General features: G+C 44.2%; 2 protein-coding genes across 2 annotated transcripts in view; one reads left to right on the top strand and one right to left on the bottom strand.

Moving 5' to 3' along the window:
• The first annotated feature begins 2,048 nt into the window (after positions 1-2,048).
• ARL2BP (ADP ribosylation factor like GTPase 2 binding protein) lies at positions 2,049-13,705 on the top strand. The gene is made up of 6 exons (XM_018555399.1): positions 2,049-2,090; positions 3,194-3,255; positions 4,570-4,676; positions 6,553-6,638; positions 10,348-10,444; positions 13,475-13,705. The coding sequence occupies exons 1-6, from the start codon at positions 2,053-2,055 to the stop codon at positions 13,553-13,555; spliced, it is 471 nt and encodes a 156-aa protein (XP_018410901.1). The 5' UTR covers positions 2,049-2,052; the 3' UTR covers positions 13,556-13,705.
• Positions 13,706-20,501: 6,796 nt separating this feature from the next.
• The window catches only part of RSPRY1 (ring finger and SPRY domain containing 1), a 31,346-nt gene continuing 26,981 nt past the window's right edge, over positions 20,502-24,866 (bottom strand). The window contains exons 13-14 of the mRNA XM_018555419.1: positions 24,005-24,109; positions 20,502-21,176 (exon numbers count right to left, since the gene is read on the bottom strand). Of these exons, the coding sequence (XP_018410921.1) occupies positions 21,080-21,176; positions 24,005-24,109 (202 nt within the window). The 3' untranslated portion in view covers positions 20,502-21,079. The remainder of the gene's footprint in view (positions 21,177-24,004; positions 24,110-24,866) is intronic.

Here is a 24,866-nt window from a genome sequence, read left to right on the forward strand (position 1 = left end):
GAGTAGGATAGCTTTGTGTATGTTGGTGTGTGGTGAAACTCTGGGTAGTCAGGGCGCAGCAGTGTGAATGATGGGATGGTACAGCAGCCATTGCTCCCCTTTACCTTTCATAGCTGGCAGTTTCTCCTCACATCCACACTTCCCTCACCAGTCCATATTCTAGTGTTGGCTGAATGTAGGTCATACTTAAAGCCTAACTGCACACATACAATACATATGAGGGAGCTGTTCTAGCTGCCGAAGGATTTGTATTTGTGTCCAACCAGTCCTGAGATTTACATAGCTCTGCCATACAGCACAGCCCTCCACATCCTGTGATTGAACCGTGAAAGCAGAAGCAGCAGACTGATGAGATTGTCTTTCTGTCCGACCCCTTTCCATTGGCATTCTGATGAGGTCCACCTGTTTGTTTTTGAGGCAGACCTGATCGGAAGCTTAAAGGCGAACTATGGGGTCAGGGCTTTTCCACATAGTTCTCCTAAGGGTAACAGGAGGACACAAACTAGCGTCATCCCATCACCCAAAGCTCAGTATACTGCGAGCTACAGTCTGGATCCACCCAGCTGGCTCTGCCTATCTAGAGGCAGAGCCAGCTATACCCGCCCCCTCCCGTCCGTTCCGCCAGTCAGCGCTGGAGGATCGGGTGGGGGTGGGGGGATCCCTGCAGGGAGCTGTGAGTGACAGTCAAGGCTAGAGCTGCAACAGTTAATCGATTAAGTCGATTAAAATCGACGATTGAAAACGTTGGCAACGTTTTCGATCGTCGATTCGTCGGCTATCGATTGCTTAGCCTGTACGGGGCTCCATCCCCCCTATTGCTGCATTCCTCTATAGCTGCTGGTATTCTGCATTGCGCCGCTGTATAATGTACTATATTGCACACCACACTTTTTTTTTTACTTCCACCGTGCCAAGCTTGCTCCCGTGATGGACTACAATCTCAATAGAAACTAGTAGTCCATCACTTGAGCCTTTTTTTTTTTTTTTTTTATCCGATTAACCGATTAAACGAACTTAATAATCGGCCAACTAATTTATTATGAAAATAATCGTTAGCTGCAGCCCTAGTCAAGGCTCTCTGCAGGGATAGATCGAGAAGTGAGCGAGCGACGATCTATGGAGCCGACCTGTGACAGTTTCATTGTCACAGGTCGCCTAGAACTATGAGGCTGAGTGATTTTCGCTCGCCTCATAGTTCTCTTTTAATGTTAGTCTATGGGCAGTCAGATGTAAGCACAGTTCAAAAAACATACACACCCATCGTACTCCTGACCGGATAGAAAACTCTAATTGTAGGGTGGGTGCTGAAATGACCGCGGATGCCTCCGCAAAATAAGTCCACAAAATACAAAAAAGGTCACAAGCACTCCAGCATGTAGAAAAGTCAATGTTTATTGACTTCATTGGTGTCATCATCAGAGCGACGGTTGGGAAACAGCAAAGTCTCTTCCTCACGTGAAACAGACGTCTGTTTTGCCTGAGGAAGGGACTTTGCTGTTTCCGAACCGTCGCTCTGATGATGCAACGCATGCGAAGTCAATAAACATTGACTTTTCTACATGCTGGAGTGCTTGTGACCTTTTTTGTATTTTGTCAGATGTAAGCAGCACGCTCACAGCAGCTTCCGGTCATTGTTTACAATTGGTTTACATATCCCAACCATGTAGTTACTGTGATAGCCAATCACAGTGATCGCATGACCTGGAAACAGATGTAATGCCTTTGAGGCAGCTCCCACTAGGTGGAAAGTCACAGTTACAGATTGTTTTCATTAAAAAGCCTGTCCCCTGCCTGTCCCCTGCCAGCATGCTACAGAGAGTGCCCTTGCTTTCTGTAAGGGGTCTCTGCAGAGATCTGATACCTCCCCTGCTGAGTCACACATCTAGCTCTGCAATCACAATGATCATGCTACCTGATAATTGGAGAGCTACGGCTCTGACTCGGCAAGACAGTACACACATTTTGCATAATAAACATGGCAACCTGTAACAAGCATTTATTAATTTGCTCAACTTTCCTCTTTACAGGATTGACAGTTTGAATAAATCTAACATGGATGACCTCGAGGAAGAGAATTTCTCTCTGTCAGTGTAAGGAACTGTGATAAGCCAACACGTTTTACTACTTTGTTTTGTCTTCTGAGAAATTAATTCAGTCATTTCATAAATATATTTGGTCTGTGGCACACTTAAGGCCGTGACACACTGCACGCGAACCAGGGGCGCGCTGCCTTTGCGAGCAGTGTGTCATGTAATTTTCTGCTCGGCACCTCAGCTTGCGAGAGCTCGCGAAGCTGAGCGTGCCGAGATGAACAATTTCAACCAATCGGGTCGCGCGTATAAACCAGCGTGTCGCGATGCGACAGCTGGCAGGTTGTTACGGACGAGCCGATTGGCTGAAGGTGCTGTCAATCATCTGACTGCACTCAGCTCACACACTGCACGCAAAGCTCCGTGCCTGATAGCTTTGCTTCGCTCTGCACGGCTTCGCGTGCAGTGTGTCACGGCCTTAAGACTTTTTCACACACATCCTACCACATGAAATTTTGTACCAAAAGTATGGCTTGTCCTTTGAGGAGGAACCTGTGTGCAGAGGCACTTGTGTGTGGGATGACGGGGCCCCATTTGTACCAGAGGTGGGGATTGCCTGACCGGACAGTATGATACAAGTTTGTTATCTGTATAGTCATCAGGTTTGATGTCTAGCACGAGTACTTCCTGTATCAGGAAGCCGGGCAGCGTGTCATTACACGCTGCCCGGTTTCCTGATTGGCTGGGAAGCGGCTCCATGCTCTCGTCACTTGTGATGAGAGAGCATGGAGCCGACTTCCCGGCCAATCAGGAAGCCGGGGAGCAATGCAGCTCTAGTACTCGTACTCGGTACCAAAGTACCGGTATCGGTGCATCCCTAGTTATACACTTCAATTACATACGTGCAACATCTGCAATGTGTCCTAAGTGTGCAAGAGAGCTCTGTGTGATGGACTGTTGGGGTACACTCTTCCCCCCTCCTTATACAGCCTCCTGTATGCAACAGATTGGGTGCACTGTGTATAGATTGCAGTGGTAGGTATCCTCTAAGGACAACTTGTCACTGCACTCACACCACTCTTTGAAAAGCAGTTACAGAGTTCAGATGTAAATGATCCCCTATAGCTGAAACACTAATCTTATTCATCCATTTTTCTGTGCAGGTCATCCCCCAAGGATGCTGAATTTGATCGGGTGGTGGGGCATTTGGAAGATATCATAATGGGCAAGTATTTATTTTTTTTCCCCCAAAAAGAGATCAAGGGAACGCATGTAGAAATGAAGAGATTTTGTCCATTCAGAGCACAGTATTGGCGTCTCTAGAAAGGACAACTCCCCACACGTTTATACTCACCTTCCCTACCGCTCTGTTCCTTATCCACAGCCAGGAGTCCATACCCTGTGAAAGCTCTGTGTCAAACCTTGCATGAGGTAATGATGTTCACCCATCCACCATGTGAAAATGTTTCGGCCTGAAAATTGGCTGCTCAGGTCTGAGCTCTACATCCTGGGAGAAAGTCAGATGCTTCTCCATATCTGAAACCACAGAGTGTATCCTGAGGGCTTCAATAGTGAAAGAATGCGATGGAGGAGAGTATTTGTGTGGGGAAATGGCTTTCAAGAGAACCTGTCACTTTACCCTGAATGTTATACTAAGGGACATATTTGTAGTAAACAATTTGGAGACAAAAAGTGAAAATGTCAGTGTTTTATACTCAACATCTGTCTTTGTTCCTTTTTTGTCTTGAAACGAGGAAACTGTGCAGTTACTTCTATTAAAGAACCCCCTGCCCTCAGCCTACCCATCCCAATCCTTACTAACTGTATTCCATCCAGTGAGATATCGCTGACTAAATCTCCTGGATGCTTGCAAATATGTTCTACAATCCCATCAATTCCTATCAACTTCACATTGAGCTTATACTTTACAATCCTGTTCATTTCTATGAATTTCTGAGTTTGTGCATTGGCCTAGACAAAAAAGTTTTAACATGCGGCCAGGTGATCTAGGCTGGAGGTAGAGAGGGGAGATAGGAGACTGCGAACCTGAAACCGATGAGTTACTGTACCAGGAAATACCTTTTTCACTTGCCTGGCTTTGCAGTGTGGCAGAGATGTGTTAATCGCAAATCTGGCTGTACAGAGTTACAAATACTCTGGAAAGTAAATCCACAGATGTCTATATTCCAGCTGTGTATCCCTATGTCTAGACAGTCGCTTTAATAGTTGCTAGTTTTCGTTATTTTCTGAATGGCTCTAAATCTGTAAAATACAGGCCAAGTGTTCCCAGTTGTGAGCGCCACCCTCTGTAATTCTCAGAGAAGAAGACATTGCATGGCTCAGCCCCATGGGACAAGTCTTGGGACACTGAACAGAATCATGACCCCTGCCTAGAAGCACTGGGAAAAGCTTAATGATTGTTGGTGCAATAAATGTTGCCATAGTCCCAGAGTCTTGTGGGTAGTATTGGCTTCTCACTGGCTGATGTTACTTCCCAGGGATGATTTTTAAACTTCTCACATTTGTTGTTTCTTATCAGATGACGAGTTTCAGGTGCTACAGCGAAATTTTATGGAGAAGTATTATCAAGAGTTTGAAGACACAGAAGAAAATAAGCTAACATACACCCCAATCTTTAACGAATATGTAAGTTGATCATCTCTTGGTGCTTCTGCTATGTATTTACATATCACTTCAGATTGCCAGGCACTGCACAGCTGAGGCCTGTTTCCTTTTAAGGCGAGAACTATGAGGTGAGTGAAAATCACTCATCCTCATAGTTCGAGCCGACCTGTGACAAAGAAGTTGTCACAGGTTGGCTCAATAGATCGGGAAGTGAGCGAACACATACCGTCGCTCGATCAATTTCCGATCATCTCCCTGCAGGGAGCGGGGACTGACATTCACCGCTCCCTGCAGGGATTCCCCCCCCCGCTCCGATCCTCCAGCGCTGACTGGAGGAACGGATGAGGGAGGGGGCAGGTACAGCTGGCTCTAGATGCAGCTGGGTGGATCTCGACAGTAATGTCTGGATCCGTCCCGGCTGTGTCGGCTGTAGCTCGCGATATACTGAGCTTTGGGTCACGGGAGGACGCTAGTATATGTCCTCCCATGACCCTATAGCTGAAACACTAAGAAAACTATGGGGAAAAAAACTTACCCCATGGTTCTCTTTTAATGAATTAGTACATTGTTCCATATCTGTGTAGAGCAGTCCATGGCAGTCAGTCAACTTTTAATTTATTCAAGTCACATAATTCAAGAGATTCATTTTCCATTGACTGCGTTGGTTAGCTTCACATCCAGTGCATTTTAAATTTTTTGGACTCTTTAATGGATGACTATAGTATCTCTTAAAGCTGAACTCTGGAAAGAAAGATGGATTTTAGAAATGGCACAAGTTTAATAAGTTAACTTTTAATAAAAAGAATGGTAGGAGGTGTATGACCGCTGCTTACTATAAAAATCATACCTTGATTGTGGGATACTTTAATACACCATGCACAAATCTGGCCTGCAGGGATGTGGCAGCGAAGGTCTCCAGTCACATTCCCTGTCCCCTCTTGCCCATGAACAAATAGCCTTGCTTTTCTTCACAGATTGCATGATGATCTGTGAATGGAGAGAAGTGGGCATATGACTAAATCTCCCCTCCTCCATTCACAGAATGCTTTGCACTCCCCATAAGCAGCCATATGCCCCACATAGATCTCAGATCAGACATTCATTGAAAGTCTGTAGTCATGTTCCATAGTCTGAAAGGACATGGGTTCTCAATTCCACTCCTGTGGACATATTTTCTGCTTGTGCATTACCACTTGGCCTGGCTCCCAAAGAAGAGAAAATGCCAACTACATCCTGGTGTAGGCCACAGTCTTTCAGACTAAATGATCATGTAAGTGCATAGGGCTTTGATGGGGAGCAGGGGTGGGCAAAGTGAGCCAGTCTCCAAGACCCGGTTTAAAAGTTGAAGGATAAGCCACCAGCACACCAGGGTCCACTTTATCTTCCCGAAATTTTATTAAGCTCCGATAAACATGGTATCACGTATAGATGCTATGTTTTGGAACCGCATATGGTCCCTTCATCAGGCAAGGGAAAGTTTGGCAACCAGTTGTCACACTTTCCTTTGCCTGATGAACCGAACCATATACGGTTCTGAAATGTTGCATCTATATGTGATACCACGTTTATCTGAGCTTAATAAATTGCGGGAAGATATAGTGAAAATCTATGCGGCGCCATCCACTGCTACTTCAGCACCCGCTAAAGCATTGTGAATGGGATTCCGGTAAGGAGTGCGATGGGATCATTTCTTATTCAGATTTAAAAGTTGAATCATTTAAATAGCTAAGACATTTCCCATAACTCCTTCCCTTGCTAGTACAATCATCACAGTCTCTAGAGAGCTAAACACCCAGCTTTGATCATCTGAAGAGGAAGAAAGTTGCTTTGTTTGTGAGTCTTGGTTCAGGTTCATATGAATCTGTGATTCTTAATATATCTTTGTGTGAATTTTTAGATTTGCTTATTGGAGACATTTATTGAAGAGCAATTACTGAAGCGGATTCCAACTTTCAATATGAGTGCATTCATCTCTTCCTTACAGTAAGTACTCCAGTGGTTTTATTAAAGAATGTGTGTTAAATAGGATGCACTGAACCCAACAATCTTTGCAAACAAGTTCAAATAATATGCCAGTTTGTTCTAGCCCATTAATATTAGGGATGCACCGATATTGGTATTTCGGTATCGAGTACGAGCACTGATATTTTCTTTTTCGGTACTCGCCAATACAGAGTACGGGAAGTCCCATTCAGGAAGCCAGGCGGCGTGTAATGACTTGCCACCTTGCTTCCTGATTAGCCGGGAAACTGGGCAGCGTGTAAAGACTCGCCACCCGGCTTCCCGATTTAGCAGGGGAGCCGTCCCCATACTTCTTGTCACTAGGTGACGAGAAAGCATGGAGCCGGCTTTCTGACCAATCAGGAAGCCGGGCGCTGTGTAATGACGTGGCGCTCAGCATCCTGATTGGTCGGAAGCTGCCTCATGACGAGGGAGAATGGAGCCGGATTCCCGTCCAATCAGGAAGCCGGGCAGCGTGTTTGTGACGTGCTGCCCGGCTTCCTGAAACCAAAAGTATCGGGCTAGGCATCGGAGCAATTGGGCGATTACGAGTACTCGCCCCCAAAAAAATTGCCACCAGTACCGATACTAGTATCGGTGCATCCCTAATGAATAACATCGTGTGTACCATACCTGCGGTTAATCAGTGTTGTTTTTAATATTTCAAAATGTAAAGGAGTGCTCCAGACTAAGGCACTTAAAGTATATGTAAATACAAAATGTTTAATTTTATTTTTTTGATGTAGTAGGGAAGCATTAAATAATATTAGGGCTGCGGAAATTAATGATTAATCGTTAATTTTTTTTGATCGATCAAAATTATTTTGATCGGTACTCACCCCTCCGCCGGCTTCCGGGAGTTCCTCGGAGATCCGGTGACGTCACGGACATCGACGTCACCGGACTCCTTCCCCCCTTCCCTAAGTGGCTCTGTCGGCTAACGAAGGGAAGGGGGGAGGAGTCCGGTGACGTCTATGTCCGTGACGGCTAACGAAGGGAAGGGGGGAGGAGTCCGGTGATGTCGATGTCCGTGACGTCACCGGACTCCTCCCCCTTCCCTTCATTAGCCGACGTAGCCTGAGGCCCCACCTGTTATTCCACATGCCTCACCAGTCAGGCCTCTTCCTCTGGCTATCTCTGAGGTTACCTTCATTAATGCTTACGATGTGGATAATCTAGGCATCATCTCCAAGTGCAAATTGGATAATTTGCCACCACATATCCCAATGACTGCACCATCAATGTGTCTAGAGGATGGCTTTCTCTCCCAGAGACCAAGGCCATGTCTGAATACCTCACTAAGAGTCTCCAAAAAGGCTTTATCTGCAAGTCTACTTCTTCTGCTGGGGCTGGGTTCTCCTTCAAAGAGAGAACCCAGCCCCAGTTTACAAACTTCAATCAGCCTGTGTGCTGTCCTTATTGGCACACAGGCTGATTGAAGTTTGTAAACTGATGTATCCTTGAACTACTCATTTATGCTTCTAATCGATCTACCATTGTGAATACCTTTGCACTCTATTTTGCTATTTTTAAACAATAAAGAACCATCTGCACTAGGGTGGGCGCCCTTCTCTTTCTTTTTGTCTTCCAGTTATACAGTTCCCTTGGCTGTATAATAATGGCTTATAAATCGAAATTAATCGATGTAAAAAAATTTCGATTGATCGAACACAAAAATTTTAATCATTACCAGCCCTAAATAATATAGATATATATCTATATCTATATATCTCATACATACACACTCACAGGACGTAAGAGGAAATCTCTGGCAAGTGAGGAGAAATCCCCTCTGAGGCAATCACCACTAGAGGTGTCCCCACTGCAAGTTTTTGCCTCTATTCAGGTTCTGGTGGCAACTCTAAAATGTACGATTTCCCATTAGTTCCTGTCCCCCTGACGACAATGGTCACCGGAACAAATTGAAAGGAGAAATCTTTCCAGCAGGATGCAAACATCACTGATGATTTAAAAAAATAAAATAAATAAAAACAATGGCTTTAGATAACTTTTTAATAATAACGTATATTGCCTTCAAGTTTACACCTTTTGATTTGCTGTACTGAATAATATGAAGATCAGGGAGTGTAGCTGACTTGCACTTTACTGTCCCTTGGCAGCAGATATATCTTTCACCTCACTTACCGGGACTTCTGTTTCAAACAAACACCGATCAGTATGGGTGACCTAAATCCCAGGTTGCTGTAACCAGCAAGTTTTGAAATTTTCTGGTAGTGTTGAATTGAGTCTCTGCCTCCTGTTCTTATGGGCCATCACTATAATGGGGAGCATTACTAATCAGTAAGAACAAATATGTGGTGGGAGGGATAGAACCTAGAACACAACATTGCCAGGTAGTGCCAGAACTTTTCACTGGCTGAAGAAGAATGCATCTAATAAACTGTGTGCAGGCAACATTTGGGTGCTTGTGTTGTGGTGCAGGAGCCTTTTAATACCGTCTGGGTGCTGATGGGGGTCACTTCAATGGTAAACCTGTGATTGAAGAAATATGTAGGCTGCCATTGGTGACCTGCTTTGGAAATGTCTAGCTGCCAGACTGTCTCTGGCTTCTGTGCTTTCAGACAAGATTAAATGCAGTAAAGTCTGCACATTTTGTTCTGGGTCATTGACTTGGAATGTTAGTTATTTTCTTAACGCAACAACCAGGAAGCGGCTAGCATTTTCAAAGGGAGAAATTTAGCAGCGACAGCCTCTGCGGTTTCTTTGTTTTTATTTTTATTGTGATCTTCCTCAGAATAGGCTTCCACAGATGTGCTAAAAATGTGTTGGGAACTTAGAAATGAAAACTGAAAATAATTTAACTACAAAGACCAGAGGCAAAGTTAAAGCGGATCTTTACACTCAAAAGTCCAATTCTATCAATGCATCCCTCTCTGTATGATGAATAATAATAACATAGACATGCTGTGATTCTGAAATACTTACACTTGCAGAGCATTCACTTCCTGCTTTGAAAGGGCAAAATGAATTCAGTTTGCCAACACAATGCACACTGGGATTGCCTTGTCATCTGCAGAGCATTGCTGGGAAATCTCATCTGGAATCTCAGGAGATCTCAGGAAAAGGCATTTTCCTCCCCTGAGATGATAGGCATGGTCACATGTCCTAGTCACATGTGCCAGAAATCCAGGAAGTAGTAGGAGAGCTAGTAACCTGCCCTTAGTAAACATGGCCACTGTCAGAAGACTTGGGAAGAAAAGAGAAATAAGGTATGCAAAGAATACAGAGCCGGCAATTATCTAGAAGTATAATGTTTGTAGGTTGTCATTACTAAACATTTCTAAAGGTGTGTTTGTTGTTATTTGAAAGATTTGGGTAAAGGTCCGCTATAAGCGTGTACAAAGTCCAGCCTGACTTGAATATAACCAGAGCCCGGACAACAACGGAACCAAATCACAGCCATTCTAGACCGATATACAGTATTCTGCATGAGACACTAGCTAAGGGATGTGGTTTACCAAGTTTTAGCCCTTTAGGCGTTTTAGCTGTGAATTACTTCTGCTGTAATCCCAAAGGCAGTTGTTGGGGTTTGGGCTATAAGTGTTATAATACTGACAACCTCTTCAGTGGATTACTATTGCCTTTAGTTCATGCCCGTACTGTATCTTCCAGAAGTGACATCAAATGCTGTTTTATAATGTGATGCTAAATACTGTGATTTCTATTGCAGATCTCATCAACAGGAAATGGCTGGAGACATATTTGATATATTACTCACTTTCACCGACTTTCTGGCATTCAAAGAAATGTTTCTTGATTACAAAGCTGTAAGTATGAAAATGAATGTGCTGTGTTATAAGAACTAGAACAAGAGAGAATAGGGGCGTGTGCAGGAGCCACTCGGATATTTCAGTTTCTTGCCTGCCCAATAAAAATTGGGTTCTGTCTGGCATGGGCAATACAGACACTTACTTTGAATAAAGTAGCACCATTGTGTCTATATAACATGGATTGATATACGCCATGACTTTTAGTCTGTAAACTTGTCTATGATGAGATAAGAATCAAATATTTTCATTAACATTAAGCTTTAATATGTGACCAGAGTTTTCCCAAGAGTAAAAAGATTCTACAGTCCACTATTCTGTTATTGTTTGTATAGCCAAACCTTTTTGAATTGGTTTCGGTTATAATACATGCATAAGAGGAGTTAGATCTCCTAATATTAATGCCCAGTGTTGTGAATTACCATCTCATTAAAGGAGAACTATGGAGTAAGTGTTTTTCCTATATACTAGCTTCCTCCCGTCACCCTAAGCTCAGTATACCGCGAGCTACGGCTCGTGGTATACTGAGACCGCCGCAGCCGGGACAGATCCTGACATTACTGTCGCGATCCACCCAGCTGCGTGAGTGACAGCTGGCTCTGCCTATCTAGAGGCAGAGCCAGCTGTGCCCGCCCCCTCCCCCGTCCGTTCCGCAAGTCAGCGCTGAAGGATCGGAGCTGGGAGGGGGGAAAACCCTGCAGGGAGCCATGGCTGACAGTCACGGCTCTCGGCAGGAACATGATCGAGACGTGAGCGAGCGACGGTATGTGTTCGCTCCCTTCCCGATCTATTGAGCCGACGTGTGACAGTTTCATTGTCTCATGTCGGCTCAAACTAGGAGGCGGAGTGAAAATCACTCACCTCATAGTTCTCCTTGAAGTAAGCTGAATTGCTTCGGTGAGACTGCTTACTCATACCAAAGCACCCCCAAAAAAGAGAGTCCTGAGGGAAGTCCGAGCATGAAACAGTAAGGGCGTCACACTAATAGTGATGAGTCCAACTTTTTTGTTTGTTTTTCTTTATTGTTCGATATAGAGATAGATATATTTATTCCTCAGGGCTTATATATATTATGTAACTGCAGAAGTACCTGGACTGGCACTGGGGTATGAAAATAATTATTTTCAAAATCAGAGTCCAGATTCCCCCCAGGTGAACCATGTACTGCTCTGTTGATCTCCAGATTAACACTCCAGTAAACATCTGGAATTGTTCAGAATGGGTACGAAGTGAGCAGAACTCCCCTCTGACAGTTGCCCCTAGAGCGGGTGTCCTTTTTTGGATAATTTTTTTCCATGTCTCTTGTTCTGGGGGCATTTCATTTTTCATTTCCCTTCACTTTCTCAAGGACAATGGTCACCAGGACAAATAAAGGGGTAGATATAACCATTCCCTACACTAACCAAAAATGTAAAAATATATATAATTTGCAGTATAAATAACCTGAGGCAAAATGTCTTGCCGAGGGTTTAAAGGAGAACTATGGGGTTAAGGCTTTTCCCCATAGGCTCAGTATACCGCAAGCTGTAGCTCGCGGTATACTGAGACGCCGCAGCTGAAGCGGATCCCGACAATTATGCCGGGATCCGCCCAGCTGCGTGACTGACAGCTGGCTCTGCCTATCTAGAGGCAGAGCCAGCTGTACCCTCCCCCGTCCGTTCCGCCAGTGAGCAATGGCGGATCGGAGCGGGGAGGGGGGAATCCACCCCCTGTCACGGCAGAGAGCCGTGACAGGATCGAGAGGTGAGCAAACGCCGGTATGTGTTCGCTCACTTCCCGATCTACTGAGCCGACCTGTGACAGTCTCATTGTCACAGGTCGACTAGAACTATGAGGTGAGTGAAAAGCACTCACCTCATAGTTCTCCTTTTATTGCTGTTCATGTAGCAACCTGTTCCGAATTAAGTTTACACTTGCAGGTCTATTCACAAAAGGGTGAAGAGTGTGGAGAAGGCAGGAGAAGTGAACAATCTAGGACAACATAGCTGATTGGGAAAAATTCTCCACTTCAGCTCACTTTCCAGTTCAGCTATGTTGTCCTAGATCGTTTACTTCTCCGGCCTTCTCCAAACTATTCACCCTTTTGTGAAATAACCCTCTAGGTGTTGTTTTTAAAATCCACATGGCTCTTCTTCTGACAAATTATTTTCCAGTTGACTTTCTGTCCATACATCCATGTCATTATTGAAGACATGTTGGAGGCTCCTTCATAGTCAATGGACGCAAGTTGAACATGCAGCCATCAGCATGTCAGTCTGCAATCCAAATCCGGAGCGAGCACCCTTAGGCCTGATTCATACTGAGCATTTTGTAGCGCTTTGTCTGCCCGAAAAAACGTTCAAAAAATCGCATTCATTTCTATGGCCCTGTTCACACCTGAGCATTTTGTCGCAATAAGCAAAACACCAGTCACTGGACAAAAAGTACAGGAGCTTTTGGGGGGGCATATTACAGCTCGTTTTTGCCCCATAGACTCAATAGGAAACGCTTAAAAACGCACGTTTGCTGCGCGATATTTATGCGCATTTGCTTATTAACAGCTACAACCTGCTGACAAAAACGCGCAATTTGATTTATGTGCATAAAACATCAAAACGTGTGAAAACGCACATACACATGCATCAGAAACGCACAAAAACGCTGTCGCCTAGGTGTGCTAAAATAAAGGGAAAATGCCTTCTAAAAGAAAACGATTGCAGCCACCACATCTAAGGATTGGAAAGCTGCACTTTATTACGTGTTTGTTCTTGGGTTTGGAGACCTTTTCCCCATAACCAGCATAAGCCCAGATAGAGCTGAGAAGAGTAAAGACCCGAATCCTGCCCAAACCAGCATTCCTCATACTCGCATCTTCCTGGTAATACTTCTGAACTTTCATGTTTTACTTAAGGGCAGTTAAGCCATTTAGTCTTGTTGTGTAACACAATCCCCTGGATAGAAAAGGCTGAACATTAGAATAGGAGACAGTATATTGGTAGACCGTAGAATGGAATGAACCCATTTAACATCTTGTGTTCTGTTTTTTTACAGGAAAAGGAAGGCCGGGGTCTTGATTTAAGCAGCGGCTTAGTGGTGACACCTTTATTCCATTCGTCATTATCTTCTTCATAGAGACAATCGCAACTAGCAGTCTGTTTGTTCCTATTTTGTATCATTCTTCTACTCTCGTTCCTTGGCCTTTTCAGTGTATGCTTTGCCTCTTGTCAGAGTGGACTTCTCACTTTACAGCAAACCTGTGCTCAGAAAAATATGGAGGCAGCCATTACTAAGCAGTCATTCAGAAAATGCCATGTGTCTGATTGTCAGACCGTTCCTGTGGTTTCAATACTTCCGGAGTTATTTTTGCACTGACTGCATGCATGTTCCAGGTCAGCAACTTATTTATTTAAAGTGCAGGTAAAGCCAAAACCTTTTTTGTTTGTTTTGGACAGAGCATAGAAGGGTTTATTTTGTACTCTGTCATCCATTGGGGAGATGTCTCTTCACTTCCTGCCCGGAAGATATGGCATCCATTGGGGACATGTCCATTCACTTCCTGCCCGGAAGATATGGCATCCATTGGGGACATGTCCATTCACTTCCTGCCCGGAAGATATGGCATCCATTGGGGACATGTCCCTTCACTTCCTGTCCGGAAGGTATGGCATCCATTGGGGACGTGTCCCTTCACTTCCTGCCCTGAAGATATGGCATCCATTGGGGACATGCCCCTTCACTTCCTGCCTGGAAGATATGGCATCCGTTGGGGACATGTCCCTTCACTTCCTGTCCGGAAGATATGGCATCCATTGGGGACATGTCCCTTCACTTCCTGCCCGGAGGATATGGCATTCATTGGGGACATGTCCCTTCACTTCCTGCCCTGAAGATATGGCATCCATTGGGGGCATGTCCCTTCACTTCCTGCCCGGAAGATATGGCATCCATTGGGGACATGTCCCTTCACTTCCTGCCCGGAAGATATGGCATTAAGTGAAGTGTGATTCCTCTCTTATACAATTGTCACCGGAACAGATGTCCCCATTGGAGGAGGTTATAACCCTTATCTACTCTATCCCACAACAACAACAACAAAAAGTTTGGGCTTCCATACACTTTAAGGCAAAGGAACAGTCTTTTCAGATGGATGTCATCAATGCAAGCCTCCATATTTCTCTGACAGGTTTACTTTATTGCTGTGTGTTTTTAGTGTATTATCCAAGTGTAATGCACAGACATCTGATGCCAAGGTTGAGGCTGTCTGTGCTTGGAAGGGTAGGTTGGATTTTGTTCTGATAGACTGATGGGAAGAGAGAAAACATGGCTATATCAATGACATTGTCCTCTATATGCGCCTCCCTCTTTCTTCCTATTGGGACACCAGTGCCCGTGGCATGGAACTCCTCCGCCGCACAATGTCCTGATTGCACGCAAACAGCGTCAACAAAAGCTTTGATCTCCATAATACAGTTTTTATAGCTGGGGAGAAGTGTTTTATCTACTTCCCCCAACCTCTCCGCTACAGCATTACACCCACTGAAAGAGACCGGTCCACTCTAAAGGACCTGGCCCTCTTTTATAGGATTCTTTTATAAGAAGTATTAAAGTTGTCCTTTAGGGTGTTGGCCCTAAACAGACACACTCACTTCCCAAACCGGTTCTGTATCTTGATGTAGGAAATGTGCTACCTTTCATCTTACTGTTGAATCTGTATATATCTTCTACCTGACATTTCGTTTTACTATGTGCATCACATTTTTAAAGCTGACAGAATCCTCATGTAGTTTTATTTCTGCTTGTGAAATCTAACCTGTGTTGGGGATAAAAAGGTAATTGAGCAGTTAGTGTCTGTGAACCCCAACAAGGAACTTCTCTTTCATGATTCCTTTTGATCTGTTAAATATACCATTGAAAGTGTTTTATGAAATCTGTTTAGTAAGTGGAAAAACAAATACCTGTTGATCTTTCCAGAAATCTATTGTTCTGTGGACCATGTGGTCTTATTTCACGCGTTCTCAGCCCTGCCTAGCTCACTTCTGTGAAATACAGAACACCTCCCCTTTGTTGTGGAGACTAGGAGGGGGTTCTGTAGCCTAACATACCATCTAGGTTTACAAAACTGTTCTTCCCTCATTACAGTGGGTGAATAGTGTCACCTTAGGATAGGAAGTGTGTTCTTGGGAGGATCACTACGTGAGAAAAAAACCAATATGAATGCAGTCACCATATCTAGGAACTGGTAAGGTGCAATATATAGGGTTTAGGTACACTTGGAGAGGCCTGAGCTTACCTTATTTTCCAGAATACACCCAATGCTTCCAAACCCAAAGAGCTAAGTGTTGAAATCGCATCTTAAAGTCTGAGTACTTCTCCCTCAAAGCCGTTCACGGAACCTCTCTAAGGCACACAAAGGGGGAATTGATCAAAACTGGAGCAGACAAAATCTGGAGCCACTGTGCATGGCAACCAATCAGCTTCTCTCTTCAGTCTGTCCAGTTAAGATTTTAAATTGAAAGAGAGAAGCTGATTGGTTGCCATGCACAGCTGCTCCAGTTTTGATAAATTCCCTTCACAGTGTATGGAAGGTGTGCCAGGGCACCAACTTTAGAGATAAAACTGATATTGGCATATTGAGTGCCTGAGATTGGGGGCTGCCAGGGAACTCAGCCAGATAAAGGTATACAGGAACTGTCCTTCATACTTTACACCCAGCACTGGTTCACTTTAAGGTGTTGAACATACCAAAACCCTCTGCAAAATGTATTTTTGTTAACTGTTTAGAATTGGTTATGTGACTTAGCATGTAGAACATCTTGCTATGCATTAAAGTGACCCTGTAATTTATTCCAAGGCATAGCTATAACAGAACCCTATAAATGTTCACCTTTCCTACCACCTGCCCCTCTGAACTTTGCTCCATTTAGTAGAAATCCATTGCTGAAGAAGGATCAAGTCCTGGGTGCTTCAGGCAACGCTACATAAGACTAACCGGGCCGGTTTCAGAATTGTTTGCCAATGTTATGTTCTATTTTTATACAGTTTTACAGTAAAATAGAACTATGACTCCCCATTAAACTGTGTGTTGCCATAAGGCAGCCTATTCAAAGAAGCTGCCAAAGCGCCAGGACTGATGGAAAAAATGGTGACCAGCAGACCACAACATACCGTAGTGCACTGCATGTACATCAGAGGGCTATTGGGGTACCATTCAAAACAAAGGCATTTAAAGTGACACTAAACTCAAAGTACCTGAATGCATGTTTAAGATTTAACTTCTGTGAACAAAAATGTACCATATTTGTGTATCACTCGGCTGTAGATCCTCAAATCATCTCTGAATTGGTGCTGACACTGTCCTTCCTTCTGGAGGGGGGCTACTATTGTTCCCCATGGTCCCTGTGTGTGTTGTAAAGTAGACACCGCTCCAAGCTCGCTCCCGTGATGTACTTCAATCTCATGTTTAGTTTACTAATTTGTACTGAGATTGTAGTCCTGGGAGTGAGCTTGGAGCAGGGATCTCTCTCACACTCACACTCCAGAAGGCAGGACCGTGTCAGCCGTGATTATTTGAGGATTTATAGCTCAGTGATACACAAATAAGATGCAGGGGGGGAGGGGAATTTATCAGAATCTGGAGCTGCTGATGGCAACCAATCAGCATCTCTCTTCAGTTTGCTCACATAAGATTCAAAAATGAGACAGAGACGCTGATTGGCTGCAGTGCAAATCTGCTCCAGTTGCATTTTTAAGATTTAACATTGAATTTATTGTCACTGAACATGCTAATGCACGTTAGCACAATACATTTGATTGAGCACAAATCGCTCAGGCTTTGGCTGGCTACAGAATGACGGGAGTCCTTGAGAAATCTGTAATATGATGGGGAGTCAATGTTACCGTTTGTTGTACAGTGTATGTTCTCTGTTCTTGCACTAGGCTATGTATTTTGTATGTAAATTGTTTGTGCAGCCACACCAACACGTGAAGTGACCTGGTGCAGTCTTATAAGCTGTTTTTTTTTGTCTGTCTGTGGCATTTGGTGTTAGACCTATACCCAACTCCCCTCAAAATTGAATATTACAATTGCCCTTACTTTTTGTTTCACAAATCCTTTTAGCCCTCACAGCCCTAGGTGAGAATTGCGTTCCATTTGCCCACGCAGCAGCACATGTGCCACACGGCTGCCTCCTGGATACCTAGAGGCTTCAGGGTGCTCTATGACGCATGCATCATTGCAAATCATCAGGAGGCTGGCTGTCTCTTGCAGCCGGCCCCCTGATGATACACTATGGCACATGCACATCATCACTATGGCACATGCACATCATCAGGGGCCAGCTCCGCAAGAGCCCGGCCAGCCTCCTGCAGATTTGCAATGATGCATGCGTCATAGAGCACCCTGAAGCCTCTAGGTATCCAGGAGGCACCAGTGTGAGCTATGGTGCATATGCAAGTAAAGAAGAAGGCAGCTTAATGAATTCGTTGCAGCCACAGTGCCGGTATGTAAAGTCGTCACACACAGGAACTACCTGAATTTGTTGCCCACATCAGGAATAGCAATAAAACCGTTGCACGACTTTCATGAATTTGGCACAGGACTTTCTAATACGGCCATAATACCAGAAGAAAGTCGCAAATGCTTTAGTACAGGGCTAGCAAACCTCCGGCCCTCCAGCTGTGGTGGAACTACAAATCCCATGAGGCATTGCAAGCCACAGACATGACTCCCGAAGAGAGCTGCATCATGGGATTTGTAGTTTCACCACAGCTGGAGGGCCGGAGGTTTGCTACCCATGGTTTAGTAAATCACCCGCTTTTAATATTTGTGGCAACTGAGTTTTTTGTTTAAATATAGATGTTGAACATCAGCAGAAGGGTATATTCCTTGGCTTGACGCCCCTTATCAGACATTCACATTATTAGAAGTCTGCATTCCAAGGTCCTAACCTTGTGATTAACGGACATTGTCCCTGAAAAAGTGTCAGGATTTTACATTTGGGACAATCTATAAGCAAAAAAAAACTGCATACCATGCTTGTTCCAGGAATATTTACGGACAATTCTTACAAACCTTGGCTTGGAAAATTCTTTACTTGACATTCTTCCACTTATGTTAACAGATCAGAACTTAAAGTCCAATGTGTACTTGTTTACAACATTATTCAATTCTGAGCGTGTTCAATTTACAGCACATTCATTTATAGAAATGGTGTTCATCAGTAGTTCAAAAATGAACACGTTTGTCAAGAAACTATCTTCCCCCCCCCTTCTCCGAGACATCGTGGAAAATGAAGATCCACATCGTCCTGATAATTCAAAGACCTTGACCCCACACAATGGAGGGGCGTTAGGTGTCCAACAATTTGCAGCATGTAGGATAAACGTTTGTCTAAAACATGATATACTGTAAAATAAAAAGGACCTGTTCACATGAATAAATCCAATCATTTGACCTTTCATGTACCCGGAGACAAGGATCTGCAACCTCCCAAATTATGGGGTTCATTTCCGAAATACGTAGAGACTTTACTTTATACTGCTAGAGATAATACTAGTTTTTCATTGTCCTCGCACGTGACTGAACAATGCTTAAAAGGAGAAGTATTGGGAGAGTAAGATGTACCCTTCCCAATACTTAGAGCCTTACATTGCAGCTCATGGGGATTGAGTGTTCAGCGATCAAGTAACCGTTGATCACTCAGCTCAGTCTTTTCCCTGCAGAGAGTGGCGACCGTCAGTCATTGCTCCCTCCAGGGATTCCTCTCTGTTCCACCAGTTCTCACTGCAGGGACAGACAGGGGCAGGCACAGCTGGTTCTAGAGAGCCAGCTGTCAGGATCCTTCTCAGCTGCAGTGCAGCTCTGCGCTGTCGGCATATAGTGGGCAGTAGCCTGCTATATACACTGACTTTGGGTCATAGGAGGACATTACTAAACGTACTCCATTGACCCAAAAGAAGACTAAAGCCAAAAAAAGGTTTGGCTTTGGTTATCTTTTAAAGAACACCGGGGAAATGAACTCTTGCAGTGGGGGCTACCCTCACACTGGGCTGGAATAAAACTGTTCTACTTACCTGATCCTGGCTTCCTCAGCAGTCAGCTGACCTCACCTCTCTCAGCTATGGAATGTCCCTCAGTGTACTTGCGTCTCATACAGGTCAATGGAACCTGCATAAGATGCAATGACATCAGGGGTCCTTAGACTGCCAGAGCCCAGGGAAAAAGTTGCAGGTACCAGTCTAGCAACCCAGAGGAAGCCAGCATCAGCTAAGTAAATTTGCTTTTTTCCAGCCCCTAGACCAAAATGAGTACTTAACCCTTGCAGTGGGCCTGCAAGTGCATACAATACAGGCATGCCTGACACACAACACGGTGCAAACTGCAGGACTCTATTCAGCACCTACAATGTTAATGGCAACTGATTTTTGCCAACATTGGATACCTAATCCCCACGTTCTTAAGATACCGATGCTGTTGTCTCGGTAAGGACCCCCTGGTCATTTTGACAGCTGCATTGCCATTCTTTATATTACGACTATACCATGTAAGGAACCAAACACATGATGCACCATGTTCTGGACACCTACAGGACCGCATGAACCTGAATACACCAGATACTATACTCCAGAGCTCCAACAAGGGATAGCATGTGCTGAATAAGTGTCCATCACCTGTATGGTGAACACAGCTTGGCACAGCAGTGCAATACACCTCTGCTATGCATTTGTTGTCCACTGAACTGTATAGTCAACACCAGTGCTGCATGTGCACATGGAAGTGATCAAGGGCCACCCTGTACCATCAAACAAACATCACACCTATAGATTGAAGACAGTGTCACAGTTTCCCCCTCGAAGGTTGTTCATTACTCCTAGACTGGATCCAATCATTAGAGGCAGACCTGCTTATATCAAATCATAAATAGTGGAAAAAAGAAAGACTTTCCAGTTCTGTACACACACATTACAAAAACCTGTATATTGCATTAATATTGTCGTTTAACCAAATGTTCTTTGGAAATAATATAAATTAGGCCCTAGAGGTTGATTTACGTATCACAATTTATCCTGCAGTCCACAGTTTTTAAAGGAAAACTACTGACCAGCAGAATGCCACGTGAATAGAAAACATTGGTCATATACTGTATTTTGTCTGGCAAAAATAGACACTTTGCAGTATTGTACAATAAGTTACAGTTTTTGCAAATACATTGATGCATTACTATAGTGCAAACCCCTTTTTCCAGAAATGAAAGGAGGAAAAACAGTGCCAAAGTAACATTTTAGATGTCTTGAGGAAAAGTATATGTACTGCGATTGAGCCCGCACTGGGTGGGGCTTCCTGAAACTGGGTGGAGTTACTGCCAAAAAATGGGGGTGGGACATAGAGGAAACAATGCCCCTAAGCTACAAGTACCCTAAGGGACAATCGGTGTCCTTCACGTGAAAACCGATACAGGTCAAATGTAAGCGGTGCGTCTACTTCCATGGCTTTCCAAAAACCTCCAAGATGGCAGACAGGGCTGCTTCTTGTCCAACCGCTCCTGCAAAATATGGCCATTTCCATCAGGTGAAGCAGAACATATGCAAGATTTCATTTGTAAACGGGGTCTCATAAAATAGCCACGAAAACCTCCCGGTGTGTGTATTCCACAGCTGTCATGAGATGTGAGAAATCTGACGGACTCGAGTTTTGATCTCCTGTCGGCAGAGTGGACAGGTCTCCAGCTGTAGAGCGCATTCCATGCAAAGATCACTGCGGAGACAAGCAGAATAAATGAGTTAGTACTATGTCCACCAAACCTCAAACATTACTGGTGGACCATCATCTGTGCCTGCCCTACTCTGAGCAGGATAACCGTGGTTCTATGGCTACCCAAATACAGGAAGTTGTCCACCAAAAGGTATATCAGTCTTAAACCTGGAGTGATGGCTTGTCTTGTCTGGCTGCTGGGTCCATGCAACACACATGTTATACATACTTCCTTCACTTTTGGCTACAGAAAAATTAAAGCATGGGGCCCAACACACTGTGATATGACTTTTCTCTATAACAAAAGGACAGAGTGGAGCCCATCACACAGAGATTTCCCTTTATCATGAGCAATGGGAAAGGGCAGAGCCCATCACACAGAGATTTCCCTTTACACGCAGGGGTGTCAAACTCAATTTAATCTTGGGCCGCATCAACATTGTGGTTGCCCTCAAAAAGGTATCTGTAAGACTATATAAATGTATCTAATCTTTATCATAATTGCCTCTGCATTCGATTATCACTGGTTTTAGTAATAACTTAATACCTAGATCTGAAAGTAGAAGTCTAGGAAATGGCCTGGTGTGCCGGATTCGGCCCCTGGGCCTTGAGTTTGACACATGTGATCTATAGCAACGAGAAAGAGTGGAGCCCATCACACAGAGTTGCCTTTTACTCTATTGGAAAGGGAAAGACTGGGGCCCACCACACAAATATTTCCGTTGATAGCAAAGGAAAAGAGTGGCCCCCATCATAGAGAGATTTCCTTTTATTCTATAGCAAAGGGAAAGACTGGGGCCCATCACACAGATATTTCCCTTTATGATGGGGGCCACTCTTTCCCTTTGCTATAAAGGGAAATATCTGTGTGATGGGCCCCAGTCTTTCCCTTTGCTATAGAATAAAAGGAAATCTCTCTATGATGGGGGCCACTCTTTCCCTTTGCTATAGAGAGATTTCCCTTTTATTCTATAGCAAAGAGAAAGACTGGGGCCCATCACACAGATATTTCCATTTTCTTCAAAGTAAAGGGAAAGAGTGGGGTCCATCACAGAGATATTTCCTTGTATAGCCAAGGGAAAGAGTGGCCCCCCATCGCAAAGAGGTTTCCATTTTATTATATAGCAAAGGGAAAGACTGGGGCCCATCACAGAAAGCTTTCCAGCAGACTAGAACAATGGGAACAATGTTTTTGAGAATTAAGGTCCCCGCGATCGTACGATTATCGTAAGGTGTGTGGAAGCCGTGCGACCTCTACTACTGTACGGACATGTTCGAAAACCCACTGAGCATCGTACGATGTTCGACGGGTTTGTGGCATGTTCGTACAATAAAAGCCGTGCGGGCCGGTGTGCGCAAGCGCACACTGCCCGTTCAGCATTGCGGTCATCGGAAGCCCGCCCCTCAGGGGGCGTGGCTTGCGATCATCGCAAGTACGATCTGCCTATCTTGCATAGGCAGATCGTACGTTTTTTTAAGTACCTTACAACCATCGCAAGACTTCTGTCTTGCGATGGTTGTAAGGTACTTAAAAAAACGTACGATCTGCCTATCTTGCATAGGCAGATCGTACGTTTTTTTAAGTACCTTACAACCATCGCAAGACTTCTGTCTTGCGATGGTTGTAAGGTACTTAAAAAAACGTACGATCTGCCTATCTTGCATAGGCAGATCGTACGTTTTTTTAAGTACCTTACAACCATCGCAAGACTTCTGTCTTGCGATGGTTGTAAGGTACTTAAAAAAACGTACGATCTGCCTATCTTGCATAGGCAGATCGTACGTTTTTTTAAGTACCTTACAACCATCGCAAGACAGAAGTCTTGCGATGGTTGTAAGGTGTATGCCCAGCCTTAGAGGTGTAGTAACCTGATTATTATCAGATGAGGCTATGGGTGGCCACCTCTGCTATCAGGAATATGCTCCCAAATCTGGTTTCTACCAGCTCACATCTGAACAGGACACACATCAATAAAGTAGAACTGAGATCATGATCATAAATGGTCTACAGTCCAAGCCTTCAACAACTTACAATAAAGAAAAAAAAAACAGACCACAGGGATGTCTATGGAGATAATAGCTGCAGTGTCGCAATCAGCCGGCTTACCAAGAGGAGATATGCACACAGCTAACATGCTGAGCTTCCGAGGGCACATCATTTATATTTATTATCTGCAGCCTTGGAAAATTCCCTGGCTGCTACCACTCAGATCTACCCCATGAGACCTCTTCCCACTGGCAAGAAGATCCTAAAGCTGCTAAAAACACATGTGACGACACACAGATGCAGTAACAGTTACTGATCTTTACTTGCTATACACATCCAGCAGAGACCAGCAGAGGAAGAAACACAACCAAAAAAAGGCAATCCCTTCTTTCCAGTGACAGGCAGCATGGATTTTGCAGAATGTGGGCACCCTTCCAAATTATTGAAGTGCACAAAACCAGGCCTATACATTGATATATCATCAATGTCAATATTGATATTGATGAGTTTGGTGTGGAGGAACTCAAGTGGCCTCCACAGGTCCCTGACTTCAACCCTTCTCAACACTAATGGGAAGAACTGGAGTGGCGATTGTGAGCCCGGTCTTCTCGCCCAACATGAAAACTTGTCCTCATAACTTGTCTTTTGGTTAAATTAGCACAAATTCCCACAAACACCCCAAAAGGGTGCCCAGGAGAGTGGAGGCTGTTATGGCAACAAAGGTAACTCCATAATAATGCCCATGGTTTTGGAACAGGATGCCCAACAAGGAGATATCCACAAACATTTGGCCATATAGTGTACTTGTATAGCAGACAAAATGGGACACCCAGCATTGACTCACCTGTGCCCGCAAGGCTTCAACTCTGTGTCTGCTACCTCATCACAGCATAGAGTACAGCAGTTGTCTCGGATGCTGACTTGTTTTAGCAACGCTAAGCGTCTATGTCTGTAGAAACAGAACACAAAATAGATGATTGCTTTCTATTTGTTGTATGTTTGCCCAAATGGTCTTATATTTTGCACAACAAAATTGGGAAGATAAATAAAATGGCTTTGTAGACACAAACGTGATACAGTAAAGACACAAAAATAATCTGAAACAAAAAGAAGAAAATGTAACAAAGTATGTATGAAAGTATATGTCTTGTGCAGCCTCTCAACCGTCTTATCCTTGAATACATTTTAAGATCTCGAGGAACCCCTGAAATCATTTTCTCATCTACAGCTCGCAGTATATTAGCGTGCTCAGTAGGCTGTAGATATAATAATAAATAATATGATATAACAAACACTAGTCAAATATAAAAGAATTGCATACTAAATATTTCAATGACTGAGTCACAACAAGCGCTGAATATGATTGGTGCTCATTGCAAATCTCCAACTTTGTGTTAGTGTTCAGGGAAAAAAAAACTTGTGTAACGTGTAGTAGACGAGCATGGGGGTGGGGGCCAGAGCCAAACTGCATAATGGAGCACCCATGCAGGTCTCTGCCAATCCCCCCTTTTTCTCCAGCATCCCTTCCCCAGGACTCAGGCCTCTTACCTACGTGGCTGTGCCTTGCCCACACTCTCTCACCTCCTGCACTGTTCTCCTCTGCCCAGGTCCAGACAAGGGAGGGGTTCCCACTTCGCATGCTCCAGGGACCACACAGGTTGACCAGGCTTGGAGCGTAGTGCACATGAGTCGGGACTCCAAGCAGT

This window comes from Nanorana parkeri, unplaced genomic scaffold (genome assembly GCF_000935625.1).
Source record: "Nanorana parkeri isolate BGI_ZX_2015 unplaced genomic scaffold, ASM93562v1 scaffold195, whole genome shotgun sequence".
Taxonomy (NCBI): domain Eukaryota; kingdom Metazoa; phylum Chordata; class Amphibia; order Anura; family Dicroglossidae; genus Nanorana; species Nanorana parkeri.